This window comes from Pocillopora damicornis, chromosome 6, assembly GCF_964200805.1.
Source record: "Pocillopora damicornis chromosome 6, jaPocDami1.2, whole genome shotgun sequence".
Classification (NCBI taxonomy): domain Eukaryota; kingdom Metazoa; phylum Cnidaria; class Anthozoa; order Scleractinia; family Pocilloporidae; genus Pocillopora; species Pocillopora damicornis.
The window spans coordinates 24,922,981-24,938,112 of NC_142675.1; the positions used below are offsets into that span (position 1 = coordinate 24,922,981).

The following is a 15,132-nucleotide window of genomic DNA, read 5'->3' on the forward strand; positions in this document are numbered from 1 at the left end:
CTGGGATTGTATGTTTGAATTTTGGCGCGCCTGGCGAAGAAGATTGTTTTCAAAATGGAACTTGCTCTGTGATCATCGGCAAGCTAATTTTCTTGATAAATTTCTCCTTGCCAGGCCTTAGTTTTGCGAAATCAATAATGAGCGACGATGAATCAAATATTTTCAAAGCTGAAGAAGCCATCAAGTTTTTAGAAAATGGAGGTAAGCGAATGTCTAATATCTCATTTTTATTGGTATGTAATTTAAAGTGTTAATTTTTATCTTAACATCAGCTGAGTTTTGTTTCTAGATCCGAAAGTCGAGACTTCCCCAGCAGTTGAAAGGATTGAAAGTGTTGCTCATAACGATGGTCTTCCACCTGATCAACTTGTGAATTTAGTCAAGATAGCCACTAGTGGAAAATATGGTTAGTCAGAATGATCTGAATCAGCTGGCTTGGAATAATTTGTTTACATTTCCTTGTAAAGAAGATATTATTTACGTCTGTGTTGTAGTCTATAAATAATATTTTCATCTTTCAAGGAATTATTTAACCTAGTTGGATATGAATTTCCAAATCATCTGAAAAATTGTTCCAGATGATTTACTTTAATCCCCAAACAAAGCCAGCAGAATACAGATCAGACTTCTTCAAAGTAATTTTTGAGAAATCTGAGGTGAATGGTATAACTGTTATTACTTGTTATCATATTACTTTACCACTGAAAGAATACCTGATCATGCAGTATCAATATTTGAAATCCATTTAATTACTAGTTGATAATAACAAAAATACTATCATGATGATTGGTTAATAATTTATACCTATTACAAATCAAAGATATGAATAAGAAAAATAAATCTAAAAAAAAAATTTTTATTGATGATTTTAAGTTCTTACTAAGTATTTAATTTGTTTCAGATGATAGTATTTCTTCAAGACTTGTCAGATCCCTGATTCCACAGAAATCAGTTCCTAGTATAACAGTCGTGATCATAGCCTCAAGGATTTGTAATATTCATCTATCTATGAGGATAAAGGTACCAAAGAAATATGTACATTTTATGATAATAAAATAACAATTACAGTAAATCCATGCCTTAATGGTGTAAACTTTGTGAGTTTTGGATATAATTAGGAGGGCTCTGAAGAGAGGCTAATGCTCGAAAAATCAGCTTTAAAAACTTGTTACCATGGCTAATTTACAATATTAACTCAGTTGGTAAAACCAAATTATCTTGTATTTGACACTCCACCAACAGATCACCACAGTTTCTTTAGAAACTTACTCTCTCTATTCAATCGACAGTTTGATGAACAAAAATTTTTTTTAGGTGATTTTGTAGTTTCTAACCTTTTTTATGAATAACTAGTAATGTATGCATTATTCTGACCTATCTTTTAGATTATAGACTGTTAAAATACCAGTTAATATGCTATTTAGTGGACATTATTTTTGAGCTCAGTCTTTACAAGTATTTGTCCTCTAGAGTTTGTTAGTTCGATGGATTATACTCATCTTTAACTTCATTGATGATCTGAAAGATGTGCATTCTCTCTATGGAATCTTCTTCCTCCTTTTGGAAAGTGAAACTTTGGTAAGCTTCACAGAATTCTTGTACAATATAGTGCTAAGCTGATTAGTTTATAACAGCTCATTTGGCCGATTTTCTGTCCTGTTGTTCTGTATTATGAAGAGTTCTCTCTCTTCTCACTTGGGCTGCTCAGTTGTTAGATATATCCTTGCCATAGACTTAGGGCAGGTTCTCTTCAAAGAATTTGGCATCATAGTTGAGTTTTGATAGAAAGTTTACTTAGGTCCAGTCAGTATTTGATGGCAAGAACATTTTGGCTAGGAATAGCCTTTCAGCTGAAATTTGAATGGTAAATACTTTCTTTTTGTATGTTTTGTAAATATAAAAATCAGTAATGCTGAATTTGAAAAAAATGATGAGTAAAATAATTTTTAAATATAAATTTTGGTGTTTGAGGCAAAGCTAAAATGCACCTGATTCTTGCATTCTCTGATTTTGTTTCTTGATGAAACTTATTAAAAATTTATTAAATTAAAATGGACTTGTTTTCAGTGTCCTCACTTATGCCATTTCTTGTATTACCTGACAAGAAAGGAGGATGGTAAGATATGGAAGATAAAACTTAATATGAATATTATGTTTAGAAAGTAGATTTCTGTAGAAGTCTTTCCTGTTTCCATGAAATGCAATACTTAAATTTGTCTTGGTGTACAGAGTGAAATATCTGGCTTACTATAACCAGAATTGCAAGCATTTATTTTGATCTTTGTAACAAAATTGTTCAAGTAGATCAAGATAGTTTTGCCCACCTTTTACTCTGGTCTCATGTTTATATTTATCGTCTCAACACGTTTCACCGGAAAATACACTTCTTAAGTTATACAAACTGTATACTGATTCTTGAGTATGTTGATGAGACATTTTCCTACTCTAGCATGCTTTTTTGTGAAAATAGTCAATGAGAACGATGAGAAATAGATTTGTGAAGTTCTCACCATGAATGTAAAGAATCAAAATAATTGTTTGTTACAGTGGCCGAAAGGAATTATAGCTATCTATGGTCATTAAGTCTTGTTTTTGGAGAAAAAAATGTGTGATAATTTAATACATATTAAACTAATCTTTCTTAATCTGTTTTATTAGTAAAAAGAAAATTACATGATGGCTTAAGGAATGAAGATACAAACTTTAAATTCTCATTTTTAAGATCAGCATTTTACTGACCTGCTGCCCTTGTTCCCAAATAATTGTTTTACACACTAAACATAACTCATTTCAGTATCATCTTTTTAATCTATCAATGTCTCAATTAGTGAAGAATTTTAGGATCAGAAAACTGCTGGATCTACAAAATCACAGGGTGAGTTTTTCAGCATGGCATATCTGTAATAATATATAAAGTTTTTGTCATATATTTGTGAAATAACTGTGGCATATATGATATTCTATCCTCAGATTTGAGAATATCATGTTAAATCAAACGACATCTCTCAGTTAATATTTTTATTACTTCTCATTGCCTTCCTAGACTAATCTGCTCAAAAGTGTATTAAAATATTTCATGGAGGAATTCGTAATGACTACTCTTCGGAGTAAAAAGGTTAACAATACAATGAAATTAATTATTCCTTACCAGCACAAAGACCTCATAGCTGATGTTAAAATATTAAAAGAACTGTTTTTGTTTCTTATATTCAGGGAGTGAAGCCTTATCAGTCTGCCTTACTTTCTGTTTACAAGATACATTGTCCAAACCTTTTCACCATGACAGCAACAGCTTCAACTAAGGTATATTTGGTTGATTTATAGAAGTTCTAAAGTTTACATGTATTTGCCCCTGTAAAGTACTGTTTAGGTGAGGGTTTTGTCTCACAATTTTTCACACATGACAACAAGATGATTGCCCACAATTCGTGTTTAGAACACTCCTACACTCATGCTTATGGAATTTACTGCATTGTCCCGAATTCTTTTCATAGAGATTATGGTTCAAGGAAACCGATGAATCCTGGAAAGAGGCAATCAAGAAAGTTCAGGTACCTAGTGAAATGTTAAAAACCTTTATTTGAAAATAAAATTAAAAGTTGTCAATCCCAGATTACGGACAAACAGACTGATCACTCTTTTCATTCGTTAAGCACCACAAACGAATACGTATTAAAGTAATCTATGTTTCCAGATCAAAAAATAAATGTGTTTGCTGAAGAAGCTAACTTCTTTGTTTTAGTGCTAACTAGCACCTGTTTGCTCCTTTTCCTTCACAGCTCAAATATAATGCAAGAAAACCAGTGGAAAGTTTTTTTCTTCCAGTGAGGACATTTAATCGTGTTGCGGTGAGTAAAGTACCTCCACCCCCCCCCACCCCCTCACCCCCTCACCCCCCCCCCACCCCCTCAAAAAGAATCACACTATACTTGTTATCATTCTCCGTGTGTCTTTTTTTTCAGTATTTCTTCTGGTTTTTCTTTTCGTAAGAGAAAACTTCCGACCAATGAAAACTGAATCTTCCTACTTTATTCCTGTAAAATTTTCGTGATTTGTACTTTCAGGTGACAAAGAGACGAAAACTTCCCGGAAACATCATTCCCGAACTACAGACTACCACGATAAATGAAAAGAAAACGTCCATCGAGCAGCTCTTTTCCTTTAAGGATCTACTTGCAAACATTGAAAATATAGAGGTAAGCGATTCACATTTAAAAGTCAAACAAATGCCACTGTCACCTCTGGTTTTGTAAAGACCTCACGGCGTGCAAATCCTCTCGCTACCCTATTAACATAAACTCGCCTCTGCTGCAACCGATACCAGTTTTTCAAAACCTGTTCTTTCAATTTTATTAATAATGGTAATTGAACTTAGTGGAGTACAATTTGGGCGGAAATCATAAGCGTGATTTCAAAATCGAACGAGCGCGCAGCGCGGGTTTGATTTGAAATCACCAGTATGATTTCAGACCAAAATTGCACGACACAAGGTTCAATTACCACTTTATTACATCCATTTTGAAATCGCCCAAACACAGTACTTAGTCAGTTCAAATATTTTATTGATGCAGTACTGAGCCAGTCTGAAACTAAATTCATCCATTTTTGGAGGGGAGAAGTAAGAGTTTTGCAAACAAGAGTTGCAAAATTTGCCAAATGACACTCGCTGTCTTTCAGTTTCCTGAAATTTGATCAGTTACTTTAAACAAGCCTTAAAATCTGATTGGTTGTTTTGTTTTTTGTGTAGCCTCCTCATTGGCTGGGAAAAAGATGCGATTTAAAGCAAAAATTGGTGTCATTTGTGAATAAATTGCATCAATTAGAGCCAATCAGATTACAGGGACCACCAGTGATTTCGAAATGGCTGTAATATATACCGAAAGTCGATGCCCTCGAGCACGGATTTTAGTATTTACATAAAGAGGAGAAAAACTGAATTTTAGTTTAATCATTGCATCTTTGCGCGCCTTTTGGCAAATCTTCCCTTTCCACATTATATGTAATTTAATTCATGAAAAATCTGATGTTATTTTGCTTTGATGCCAGTTTCCGAGTCAGGTAGCCTCAGTGATCAACTCGCCGTTCCTGCAGCACGTTTTGAGCTGTAATCCAGACTTTGTCGTGTTACAAAGATTCAACTTCTGGGTCAATCATACCTTGTGCGAAGGTAATATGACAAAAGTACTTGTGAAACTACACGAACGAACTATGATCCAAAAAAATGATTATCGTTCTGTTGAGAAGTAGCAGAATTAAAAACTTAGAAGAATTTTAATAAAGGGCTATCGATTGTGTATGATACCTACGCCTCAGTCACGCGCTGACAATCGGCTCGTGCCCTGAAAAAGCACCGGAGAGACTTAAGCCTTGAGACCGACTTCAGTGCTGGCTGTAGAAGGAACATGGAAATACAGTACCAAAGTGGAAAATCGAAGAGTGAAAGGATGTGATTCAAAATGTTTTTCTCGGCCGAAATAGCAGTGATGACGGAAACAATTAAAGAAAGATTTCTAAGAAAAGATGATCTGGAAAGATGTTGCCTAAAAATAATTTTCAAAAATGTTTACAAATGAAAGAAGAGTCGTGAAAGCTTGAAACCGTACGTTCTAACAGTAGCCAGTGAGATTCCAGAATTTGTATATCGCACGAGAAATGCGTGTTTCTTAGTCATTTTTTTTTTTTTTAACACTTCACCTGGCAAACTAAGATTAGAGGTAAATACCAATACTTATATTTTGAATGATGAAATTATATTTTCCACAGAGTTACTTAACAGTTCAACGTCAAAATCTGATTCTTATACCTGGATGTTGTTGCAACATTTAAACCTCTTCACAGGCTTCCTCCAAGTAAGTTATAAAAAAGATTTAAATTTTTATTTTAGTCGTGATGATTCTGCCCTTCGACTGGAAACCGCGATGTCTGGTTCGTTAGATATTTATTGTATTTATTTTTTTAGATATTTATCCCCCACGTTGTAGATTTTACGGAGGCAATGTTGTCTTTTCTCTAGGAATCTGTCCCGGCTGTGGAAGCTTTCTTGGTTCGATTCCTTTTTACATGGAACGGACTGGATTTCAGACCATTGATTCTTCAGCTTGTAACTCATCTTAGTATGTGGCCGTTTCAACGTGAGTCGAACGTTCGTTGCACTGTCTGGGTAATGTGATCGCTTAGTTAACTTTTTCAAATTATTTAATCAATCAGGGTGAAAAGCTCACCTGCGACTATTCCAGCGCTTTACCGCTGACAGTTGGACATATGTCAGATGATATGGTTTCCTTCCGTTGTCACCTTGACACTCGTGCAGCCAGCTTTGTCGAAGCTTTGAGTGCTTAAGAAATTCTAAGTTTATGAAATAAAGATGTATCTGGTTCCCATCAGTAAATGCTAAATAGGATGTTATATTTTTCAGGTTTGAATGATTTAGTTCTTGAACCGCTTAGAAAACTTTTCTTTTCATCACCAATTTACGTGAAGGTAAGAAATTCAGAAAGTTTTGTTGTTCCTCTTTTCTTTCTTGACGTAGTCTCGCCAGATTATATTTAGAATTAACTTGTGGTCTGTTTCTTTTTAGTGTCAAGTTATTTACTGTTTTACTGAACTGCTGAGAAATTTCTTAGCGGTTGAGTTACCGCGGCAACAAGAATTACTTCAAGAGGAGCGTTCCCAAAGAGCACGTGATCTGGCTAAGTAGGTTTGACGTTTGAAATCTGTGGGAGTGGTCTGAATACTAATGACATTAAAAAAATCAAACCAGACACGTTCCTAGCCATTCTTGAGGCTGTCACGCGACGCAACCTTGAAAGAAGAGCGTTTCGTGACATCCTAAAGACTGGGTGCGGAAGAGATTACGGACAGAGTTGCACGATCAGATTGTGCAGCCTAGTGCATAGCTCTCTGTTTTGACCATGGGCACAACTAAGCTGACTTAAGTGCACAAATTAGCGGTTCGTAGGGCGCTGATCTCTTGACCATTTTCTATTCTTCTCTTCAGTGTCTCGTTGTTTGTTGAAGACGAAGTTGAGGCTTTTGATCCTCTGAAGACCATTTATGATTTCATACAGTTTGTGGATAGGGTTTGTGTTGTGGGTTTACAGGTGAGTGAAACGACTCAATGCGACCGTAAATTGAGATTGCTTTCAAACGGAACAAGCGTGAGACAAACCCATCACGCCACATGCCGAACTTAAGGGTCTGTATTCTCTTGAAACATTTGGCTCTCTGTTTGGCTTCTTATTTCGTTTGCTTCTTTTTAAGGTCGAAAAAGACCATGCGCTGCTGCAGCATTGGGTTTTAAACTTCTTTGAACTGGTAAGTGGTCAGTTGGTCTGTTTAAGAAAGTGATCAGTATTTTGTTAACAACTCAACCTTGGAAGTCGGAACATGCTCGGGGTAGTCGACTCTTTGGCTGGTGTCGGGGTGGGGGGGGGAGGGGGAGGTTTATGCTGTGATGGACGAAGGGTCAGAGCTCCAGTCCCGCTCTTTCCAGCAGCCGGATGTAAAGTCTCTAATTCAACTTCTCGAACACCGATCGTATTTTGTTAACCTTGTTTCATTTTTTCAGGTTTCAACTTCTCATCAACAGTTTTCTTTGCCATTTGTCCTTATTCCTTCCTCTGGGATCATCTACAGAATGTTGTTTTCTAGCAATTCCATGGCTTTGTCAAGATTGTGTCAAATCATCGTCAAGTAAGGGCAAATATTTGCCACTGTAGTCTCTTTAACGATTGTCTTCAACTCGTCCATTTCATTACTTTGTGTGGAAAGTTTTACCGATAGACATCCAACTTCACGCTAAGCACACTTCTAACTAACTTTATTAGCATCCATGAAAGGGTATTTTGTGGCTCAATCGTCCTCTGAATGCAAAATTATTCTCAGAGTATATTCAAGCAAATGCTTAGGAAAAAAACTTGACTTTTGGAAATCCAGGGATTGCAATTTTCACATAAATTCACTGATTTATTGACACTTAAACCTTTTAGCTTCAAGAAGGAGTTTGAATCTTTGAAGATAACACAAGGAGAGTCTCAGGTAATGGAAGGAAATTAAAAATTAATCACGATGGTGCTTAGCTTGCAGACTATGCCACAATACTCCTATTTGTCTTCAAAATTGTGGAAAAGCGTTATCTCAGATTAAAATCCTTCTTATTTTGGTCTCTCAGGTTTCTCCTTTAGGATTCCCCGATGGATTTCAAAGCATCCAGAGATTTAACCAGTACATCTTAGATATCTGTGACAGTTTGTGGAGAAACAAAGCTTTTATAGACAGAGACAAATCATTTTGTTTCAGCATGCCAAGGTAAAGGTGTAACATCCCACACTCGCTGAATATCTTACCACTACTGACATACATAGGACGATTTTCGTACGTGAAAGAAGGAGACATTTAGTTCATGCGCAGAGATAGTGAGGTGTTATATAGTTTTGTAGTCTCGTTCCCCTATGTAGACGTACGTTTGGGAATTTGGATTTGGATTTGAACATAACCTCCTGTAACCCTTCCGTTGGCCAATGGGTAACGATAGCATCGGCGACGAATTAGATAAACTGAATCTTTTGTTAATTTTCTAGTGATGCTTTAAAAGGCACCTTTGTTAAACAAGTCATTCATTAGCATAGGAGATCAGTCTTTACACGGGATTAACTAAGGGTGAACTAGAGATTTGAATGGTTAGTTTTGAGGATTCATTATGTACCCTGGGATGATCGACCATAATTTGTTTTCTCATCAGCTCGGTGACAGACTCCCTCGATGTGCGTCATATGAACGAGTTGTTCTCAATCCACCATCATATATCTTTGGCAGGGGAGGCCTGGAAATTTCTTCATCAGGTTAGCTTGCTGGAAATGAGTCGTTTTCATAAACATAGAAGTTATATACAGCATGATAGAAATCACAAAATAAGAGTGTGGTAAAAGAGAAAAAAAACTAAAAATGATGAGAATAAATAAATTAATTAATTACAAGGAAGATAAAAGATGGAGAAGTGAACACTGAACTTGAAATATTGAGACTAACTTCTTCGAGATTGACCATTCGCCACTTGATTTCCCCGATACAGAATAATGGTGATACCAAACGCAACAGAAGGGCACCAACATCTGATTTTTTTATCCACGATAAACATTTTCCTCTCCATAGTAGCTTTCCTCAGCAATATTAAAATCATTGTTGCCCTCGGAAAGGAAACCTCTCTTCATCTGCCATCGTTGTTTGGCAACAACTGATCTTTACGTAGGCCTTGTTAGCCAGCTACTGGCTGTTACAGTTTGGATGTCAATCCTTGTTCACGGAGTGCTTGATTCGAGGGGTGTTCATCAGTACGTAGATACCGCAAGTTTTGTGACAAGCATTTTGCTGTGTGCAGTGTCGGCTCTGTTAACTTTAAGTGCCATAGGAGTGAATAGACTTCTCGCCTTGACTTTGTGGCTGAGATACAGACAAATTGCGACCTTGAAGCGAACATACTGGCGCGGATGCTTTAATCTCAAGCAGACATTTCGGCATCGTTTTAACATTACCTTCTGCATGCTTCCTTCCAGACTCAGCCGACCGGGATGAAGCTCACGCCAAGTCTTATCAAGGTAAATTTTGCAGCTGTCAGTGACGTGTTTTGTTCGTTCTCTTGTTGCATGCAATTTATTTTTATTCCATATCGTTTTTGTGAAAAGCGTTATTAGCTATCGCGCAATTTAAAAGACCTTTTTATTAAGGCATTGATTCCAAAATTTTCACGTCTCACAAGGTAAACTTAATGATTTTATAAAATCAACAACTCATATAATTTCTATTTTCTGGCACTCAATCTCCAATATATTTTTGACAAAATTGGAAAGGTTTATTTGTCAAAAAAGTGACGGGTTTTTTGTGGGTGGCAGACTAAAGAACTTTTAAACTTGTTTGGGAAAAAAAACCGCGAAAAAAAATTCTCTAGACTTGCCTCATGAGGTTGGTTTCTTTCCCCGACCTTTGAGCATCACAACCCTCTTATTTCCATAGGGACGCTCTAGACGTGCTTACATGGAGTTTTTGAGGCAGAGAAGCTTTGGTGGGATTCTGGTATTTTTGAAAACATTTATTAGACCACGTTCATGACATCAGCTCGCAGAGTGACAACGGTAGTGAAGACTACAAATACTCCAGTTTTAACGGCCCTTTTAAAAGCTGCGTGACTTCAAACAGAAACAGAAGCCAAAGAGAGTTCACAATTACATCGAAGGAGAGTTTTTCTTTACTCTTTTACTCCTGATATATCTCCTTTGAGTATTGTTGAGAAAACGATTTGAAACTATATAAGAGGTGACAGACGTCAAACATGAAATAGAAGTGTTTTGGAACCGGAATAAGCCTTATGAGTCTTCATGAAGGACTATATACCGCAGCTTATGTGCCTTACAAGTTTAAATATTCATGATTGCGCCTATTATCATGTAATATATTTTTAAGAACAAAAACGTTCGAGGTAATACACACTGCCAAGTCTGCCTATGAGACATTGTGAAAAAAGTTTTATTGTTCATTATTTTTGGATTCTTATACCTCTCAGAAATGTATTTAACTGTACCGATATCAGCATCTTGTAAACTAGGTATGGCTAATCTTGTAACAATAACAAACAAGCAAACTGATCATTGAAAATGTGCTATTCAAGGTTCCGAAGGATGTCTAATTTCAGATTTCAAACAGGCCAAAACCATAAAATGTTCAATTAATCAGACCATGTCCAAACTTTTCATTGCAATTTGCTATTTCTAATTTCCCTTTTTTAATTGTATAAATGGGAAAGACTTAGTACCTATTTTTTAACGCAAGAAAGCGGCGCAAAAAGTTACAAGAAAGTTATAACTCGTCTCTTTCAAAATGCAAAACCTGGAATTGCTTCAGAATATTTTTGCGTTTCTCAAATTCATCTGCCTTATTAGGGTGCAATGGACCGGCGATCAAGCGTTCCAATCGATCAATTTCCTCGCTTATGATACCAGCTCCGTAACCCATTACGCGAGTCATAACAGACATGTAAAAATGAGCCTCGTTTTGGAACTTGTGCTTAAGGGCTTTTATTTTAGCTTCTCTCAATATTTCTTCTCGCCTTCTGTGGTCCTTCATAAACTGCACGGCTATTTCGTTGAAGTCATCCAAAAGGCCAGCCTGTTTAAACAGCAAATTTCAATAAACTCCATGCCGCTCCCGATGGGTAACACTATTAATGGCGTATAGTAATTTAAGTTAAGAAGTTGGGTTGATCGAGGGTGGGACTAACATTTTCGTTTTCAAGTAGATGCGCCTTAAGTTTTCCAGCGAATTATCAATTTTCAAGTAAAATAAATTTGCCTCTTTTAGTCCTATATCCCATTTCATAATTTTATTCTTGAATTTCTAACACTTTTTTTAAGCATAGCCACAAATTTTCAGTCCAAGGAATTAATGAGTCTCATTCTTGCCAGGTAAATAAACCTTTCTCAAACAACACTATATATATCTTTCGTCTGTTCTCAGTGAAAGCTAAAAATCACTGTGGTTTTGATTACTATTTCATTATAAGAAACCTATGTTATTTCGATCATTCATACGACCTCCTTAACTGCCTTTATTTAGGGGACCCAAGAAGACTTGCGCGACCACGAAGCAAAGTCCCTTGCGATTACAGAAATTCTTCAATCCTAACTTCTCTTTATTTTGCATCAATTGGCAAGAGGGCATGGTCTCTCTGGACAGCGGGTTAATGCAAAAATTGCTTGCAATGACACTAAACGAGCTTCGTAGCGGCTGTAAAATTTACCTTAATTTCAACTGCTTTAAAAACTTACCTTTTCGTTCAGTCGTCCTTTCAGCCTCCTTTGAGTTCCACACAAGGCATTCATAAAGGAAGTTATGTTTGTCTCGCTGTAGCTTTCCTGGTAGGTCCCAGGCTCGTAAATGATCCCGTCCTTGTTATGCTGGGAATATACTTTGAAAGTCGGGTAATGCGGAATTGTTTGTTGCACACAAATCTGAGGCTCCGCGTCGCAATCAAGTCGACCAATCAGGCACTTCGGCTCGTTTCTAAATGTGACACCGACATCGTGAATCGTGTTTTGTAAAGTCTTGCACAGTTCACAGTTGCCGTTATAGTAAAGGACCATGATGCTCCGCGCCCTGTCTTTGACAATTCTTTCAAAATTTGAAGAGCTCAGATCGATGACTGGTGTTTGGAAGATGTCTGTGTTTAGATGAAGGACGGATTTGGACCGTATAAAACGAATCATATCGGCAGGAAGATTACCATTATTATAACTGAAAAAAAAAAAACCAGAAAGTCAGATCATTAGGCTCTGATGTTTGCTAAAAGTCACATTTATTGTTAGATACGCTTTCCGCAGAGTTATAATTCGTGAGTGGTGTTTATTACCATTTCTAACTATATCACAGTTGTCTTATTTCCAAGTTATGGCAGCAAAATGTGACCTCTTAGGACGATGTTAAAAAAAATAACAAAAAAAGCGTCTTCTTTAAAATTTCTTTGTACCTCGGACCTAGCTGCAGATTTTATTCTTTGTCCGCCTTAGCGCAATGTTTGGCGTAATACTTTAAAGACATTTTGTAATAAATCGAACAAAACACTGCATCTACTTACGTTTCTTCAGTTATGCTTCCTTTTATGAAGTAACGAAACGCAGGGTATTCATCCACCCAGTACCGTGTGGCCAGTTTAATTTCTTCATAAGCATTTACTTTGGCGATAACCACATCCTCACGGCTTGAAAATGTATCTCCAACCTCTTCATACCGTTCTAACAGCCTCACGCATTGCTCGTGCCAAGGAGCGTAGAAAAACACGAACGCAAATTTTTTCCCGTCAACGACCTGGTCAAAATTAGTGAGAGTGAGTTCCTTGACGAATGAATCCTCCTTTGCTGAAGTTAGCACAGTGTTCAAGAAGACGATTGCGAGAAGATTAAGTCGTATAAACATTTTCTGATGCGACGATTTTGAGTCGATGAGTTTCTTCAGTAAAATACTGCTGTGGCCGTTCAGAGCGAAGATTTTTTCAGTGTTTAATTCCTGTGACAGAGCTGTTACCTTTCTTCTTTTCAGAAACTGTGACGATGTAGCAGAGAAAACGAGAAATCAAGTGATTCAGTCGATTCGTTGTCCAGAAATGGACCAATAATCTCAAACTAAGTCGTACTTGTTTACTGTAAAAGGTTTTGTATCTTTGTAGGATTACGTGTTACTCTGAGAAAAAGAAGGATTTGTCCACTAAGAAAACCACATGTGTAGATCCTGATTACCAATTTATTACAATACTGCAAAACAGCTGATTAAATACGCGGTAGAGTTTGTTGTCACGTCGCTCTGAACGACACGTCATTGTTCACATTTATATGAAATCATGATTCTGAAATTCCTCATGACTTTCCGCTCACTTTTTTCTTACAACTGCTACTGAGGAATTTTTTGTTTTTTTTTTTTTCCTTTTTCGCAGACTGTCGTTTTTATTTAACCAATTTTACGCTTTCTCCTGATAACTTTAAAGAAGTTCTGTCTATAACTTACTTTGATCTCTAATAAAAGGCTTTGGAAGGAATGATTTTAAAATTTTCCTCAAATGGCTATTTTGCTGATGAACTGAAGTTCTCAAATTAGCCTCCATTCATTTACTGCATTCTTAAATCCGTTGTGATAAATGCAAATCAGTGATTACGACCACTGTACTTGCAGCAAACATCAGCCTGAGACTTAGCGATGTAACAATTAACCCAACTTCTTGTTTTTCCAATCTTTGCGATGAAAGAAGAAAATGTTTCAAAGTAAACCTCACTTAAAGACTAAAAGAAGCAATTTTCCCTAGAAATGTTCGTACTTTTAAAATGGTCTAATCTTCCCCTTCCCTCGCAGTTCGTCTCGTTTTGAAATATTCCATTTATCTCGTACCGCTAAAGCAAATTTCGGAACTGACGATTCACCAACTGATTCATTAATATTCCAGCTGTATTGATTCAACAGGCAACTTCGTCTCTTAAAGATTTTATTTCCATCTTACCATTTTAAAATATAAGTAGTCAGCAAAAAATCAAGAAACAGACTTAAAATTCAAGCGTGTTTCTTCCTTTCGTCCGGATCACTGAAACAACAGAAGCCTTCGCCAGTATGTACCAGACCCCTACAATTAACCAACCATTACGCGGTTATAATCCTTTTCCTGTTCATCCAGTGTACGGAGAATTCCCCGCGGACATTTGTTGCCCATATTGCCAGACTAGAGTGTTTACTGTTACCACAAAAGAGGATGGAAATCTAACTTACTGTGCAGCCAGTTTGCTGTGTTTTATGGGGTGAGAAATGAGCTTTAGATCTTTCAAATGAAGGCAAAGCAGAATCTGTGCTTGAAAACTTTAGAATGCTCACCTCAAGTTTGTTATTTGCAATCTTCACCCTCCTTAACTTTCTTCATTCATTTGTCTAGCCTAACTCATTATGATCATTATTTGAATTCATCCTTTTAAAGCACTTTAATATAACCTAAAGTGATTAAATGTATCAAGCATGACATAGAGTGCCAATTGACCTTTTCACTCCTGATCTAAAGATCAATTCTCCATTCTATCTGCCATACATTTCTTACAATTTCAACTTCAAGAATTTGGTGTTTAATCAAATAGATTCCTTCCTAAGTCTTCTTACTGACTCTGAATATTATTCTTTGATCGCTAAAGGTGTTGGTTTGGCTGCTGCCTCATTCCTTTTTGCATTGACTCTTGTAAAGACATCATTCACACATGTCCTAACTGCAGAGCACCTGTGGGGAAATTCAACAGGCTTTGTTGAACCATAGAGAAGACTGGATCAAACCTCAAAATAAAGAAATGACAACTCCGCATGATGTTTATTGCCACCGAAAAAACCATAATGATTTTGGTGTAATTTTGATATAGTTCCCTCTTGATAATTAAAATATGCACATTTTGTAATCAAATCTAGTTTGCTTTCAAAGGCATGAGGTAGAGCAGTTGACAGTCTGCAGGGATTTTTTCAACTTCAATTTTACGTTTCTTGTAGAAATAGACATTTGCTAATCGGATAAATTGCCAAACCAAAAAGGAGTTGAATGTGTGTTTCCTAAAAACAACCAAGTTATTTTTA

The 15,132-nt window shown here is 36.5% G+C and overlaps 3 protein-coding genes across 3 annotated transcripts; 2 read left to right on the forward strand and 1 right to left on the reverse strand.

The window, feature by feature from the left end:
* Positions 1-16: 16 nt before the first annotated feature.
* On the forward strand, positions 17-10,659 carry LOC113676330 (centromere protein I). Its single transcript, XM_027192979.2, has 23 exons — positions 17-201; positions 290-406; positions 902-1,020; positions 1,471-1,578; positions 2,068-2,116; positions 2,829-2,875; positions 3,214-3,303; positions 3,495-3,551; positions 3,780-3,848; positions 4,065-4,196; positions 5,047-5,167; positions 5,764-5,849; positions 6,014-6,131; positions 6,416-6,480; positions 6,578-6,693; positions 6,998-7,100; positions 7,261-7,314; positions 7,568-7,692; positions 7,989-8,037; positions 8,171-8,307; positions 8,741-8,840; positions 9,552-9,593; positions 10,009-10,659. Exons 1-23 carry the CDS (start codon positions 138-140, stop codon positions 10,102-10,104), a joined length of 2,064 nt encoding a protein of 687 aa, XP_027048780.2. The 5' UTR covers positions 17-137; the 3' UTR covers positions 10,105-10,659.
* On the reverse strand, positions 10,067-13,296 carry LOC113676331 (protein disulfide-isomerase 1). The gene is made up of 3 exons (XM_027192980.2): positions 12,623-13,296; positions 11,817-12,282; positions 10,067-11,157 (listed from the first exon to the last, which is right to left on the reverse strand). The coding sequence occupies exons 1-3, from the start codon at positions 12,958-12,960 to the stop codon at positions 10,849-10,851; spliced, it is 1,113 nt and encodes a 370-aa protein (XP_027048781.2). The 5' UTR covers positions 12,961-13,296; the 3' UTR covers positions 10,067-10,848.
* Positions 13,297-14,049: 753 nt separating this feature from the next.
* On the forward strand, positions 14,050-14,965 carry LOC113676326 (LITAF domain-containing protein-like). The gene is made up of 2 exons (XM_089209801.1): positions 14,050-14,324; positions 14,706-14,965. Exons 1-2 carry the CDS (start codon positions 14,140-14,142, stop codon positions 14,815-14,817), a joined length of 297 nt encoding a protein of 98 aa, XP_089065927.1. The 5' UTR covers positions 14,050-14,139; the 3' UTR covers positions 14,818-14,965.
* The last annotated feature ends 167 nt before the right edge of the window (positions 14,966-15,132 follow it).

Excerpts from the sequence above, each read along its gene's own strand:
- LOC113676330 (XM_027192979.2), top strand. The coding sequence starts at position 138 with ATGAGCGACGATGAATCAAATATTTTCAAAGCTGAAGAAGCCATCAAG. Across the intron at positions 1,021-1,470 it reads ATCTATCTATGAGGATAAAG|AGTTTGTTAGTTCGATGGAT; the intron begins GTACCAAAGAAA and ends TTTGTCCTCTAG. Across the intron at positions 1,579-2,067 it reads TTTTGGAAAGTGAAACTTTG|TGTCCTCACTTATGCCATTT; the intron begins GTAAGCTTCACA and ends ACTTGTTTTCAG.
- LOC113676331 (XM_027192980.2), bottom strand. The coding sequence starts at position 12,960 with ATGTTTATACGACTTAATCTTCTCGCAATCGTCTTCTTGAACACTGTG. Across the intron at positions 12,283-12,622 it reads GGAAGCATAACTGAAGAAAC|TTATAATAATGGTAATCTTC; the intron begins GTAAGTAGATGC and ends TTTTTTTTTCAG. Across the intron at positions 11,158-11,816 it reads AAGGACGACTGAACGAAAAG|GCTGGCCTTTTGGATGACTT; the intron begins GTAAGTTTTTAA and ends CTGTTTAAACAG.
- LOC113676326 (XM_089209801.1), top strand. The coding sequence starts at position 14,140 with ATGTACCAGACCCCTACAATTAACCAACCATTACGCGGTTATAATCCT. Across the intron at positions 14,325-14,705 it reads AGTTTGCTGTGTTTTATGGG|GTGTTGGTTTGGCTGCTGCC; the intron begins GTGAGAAATGAG and ends TGATCGCTAAAG.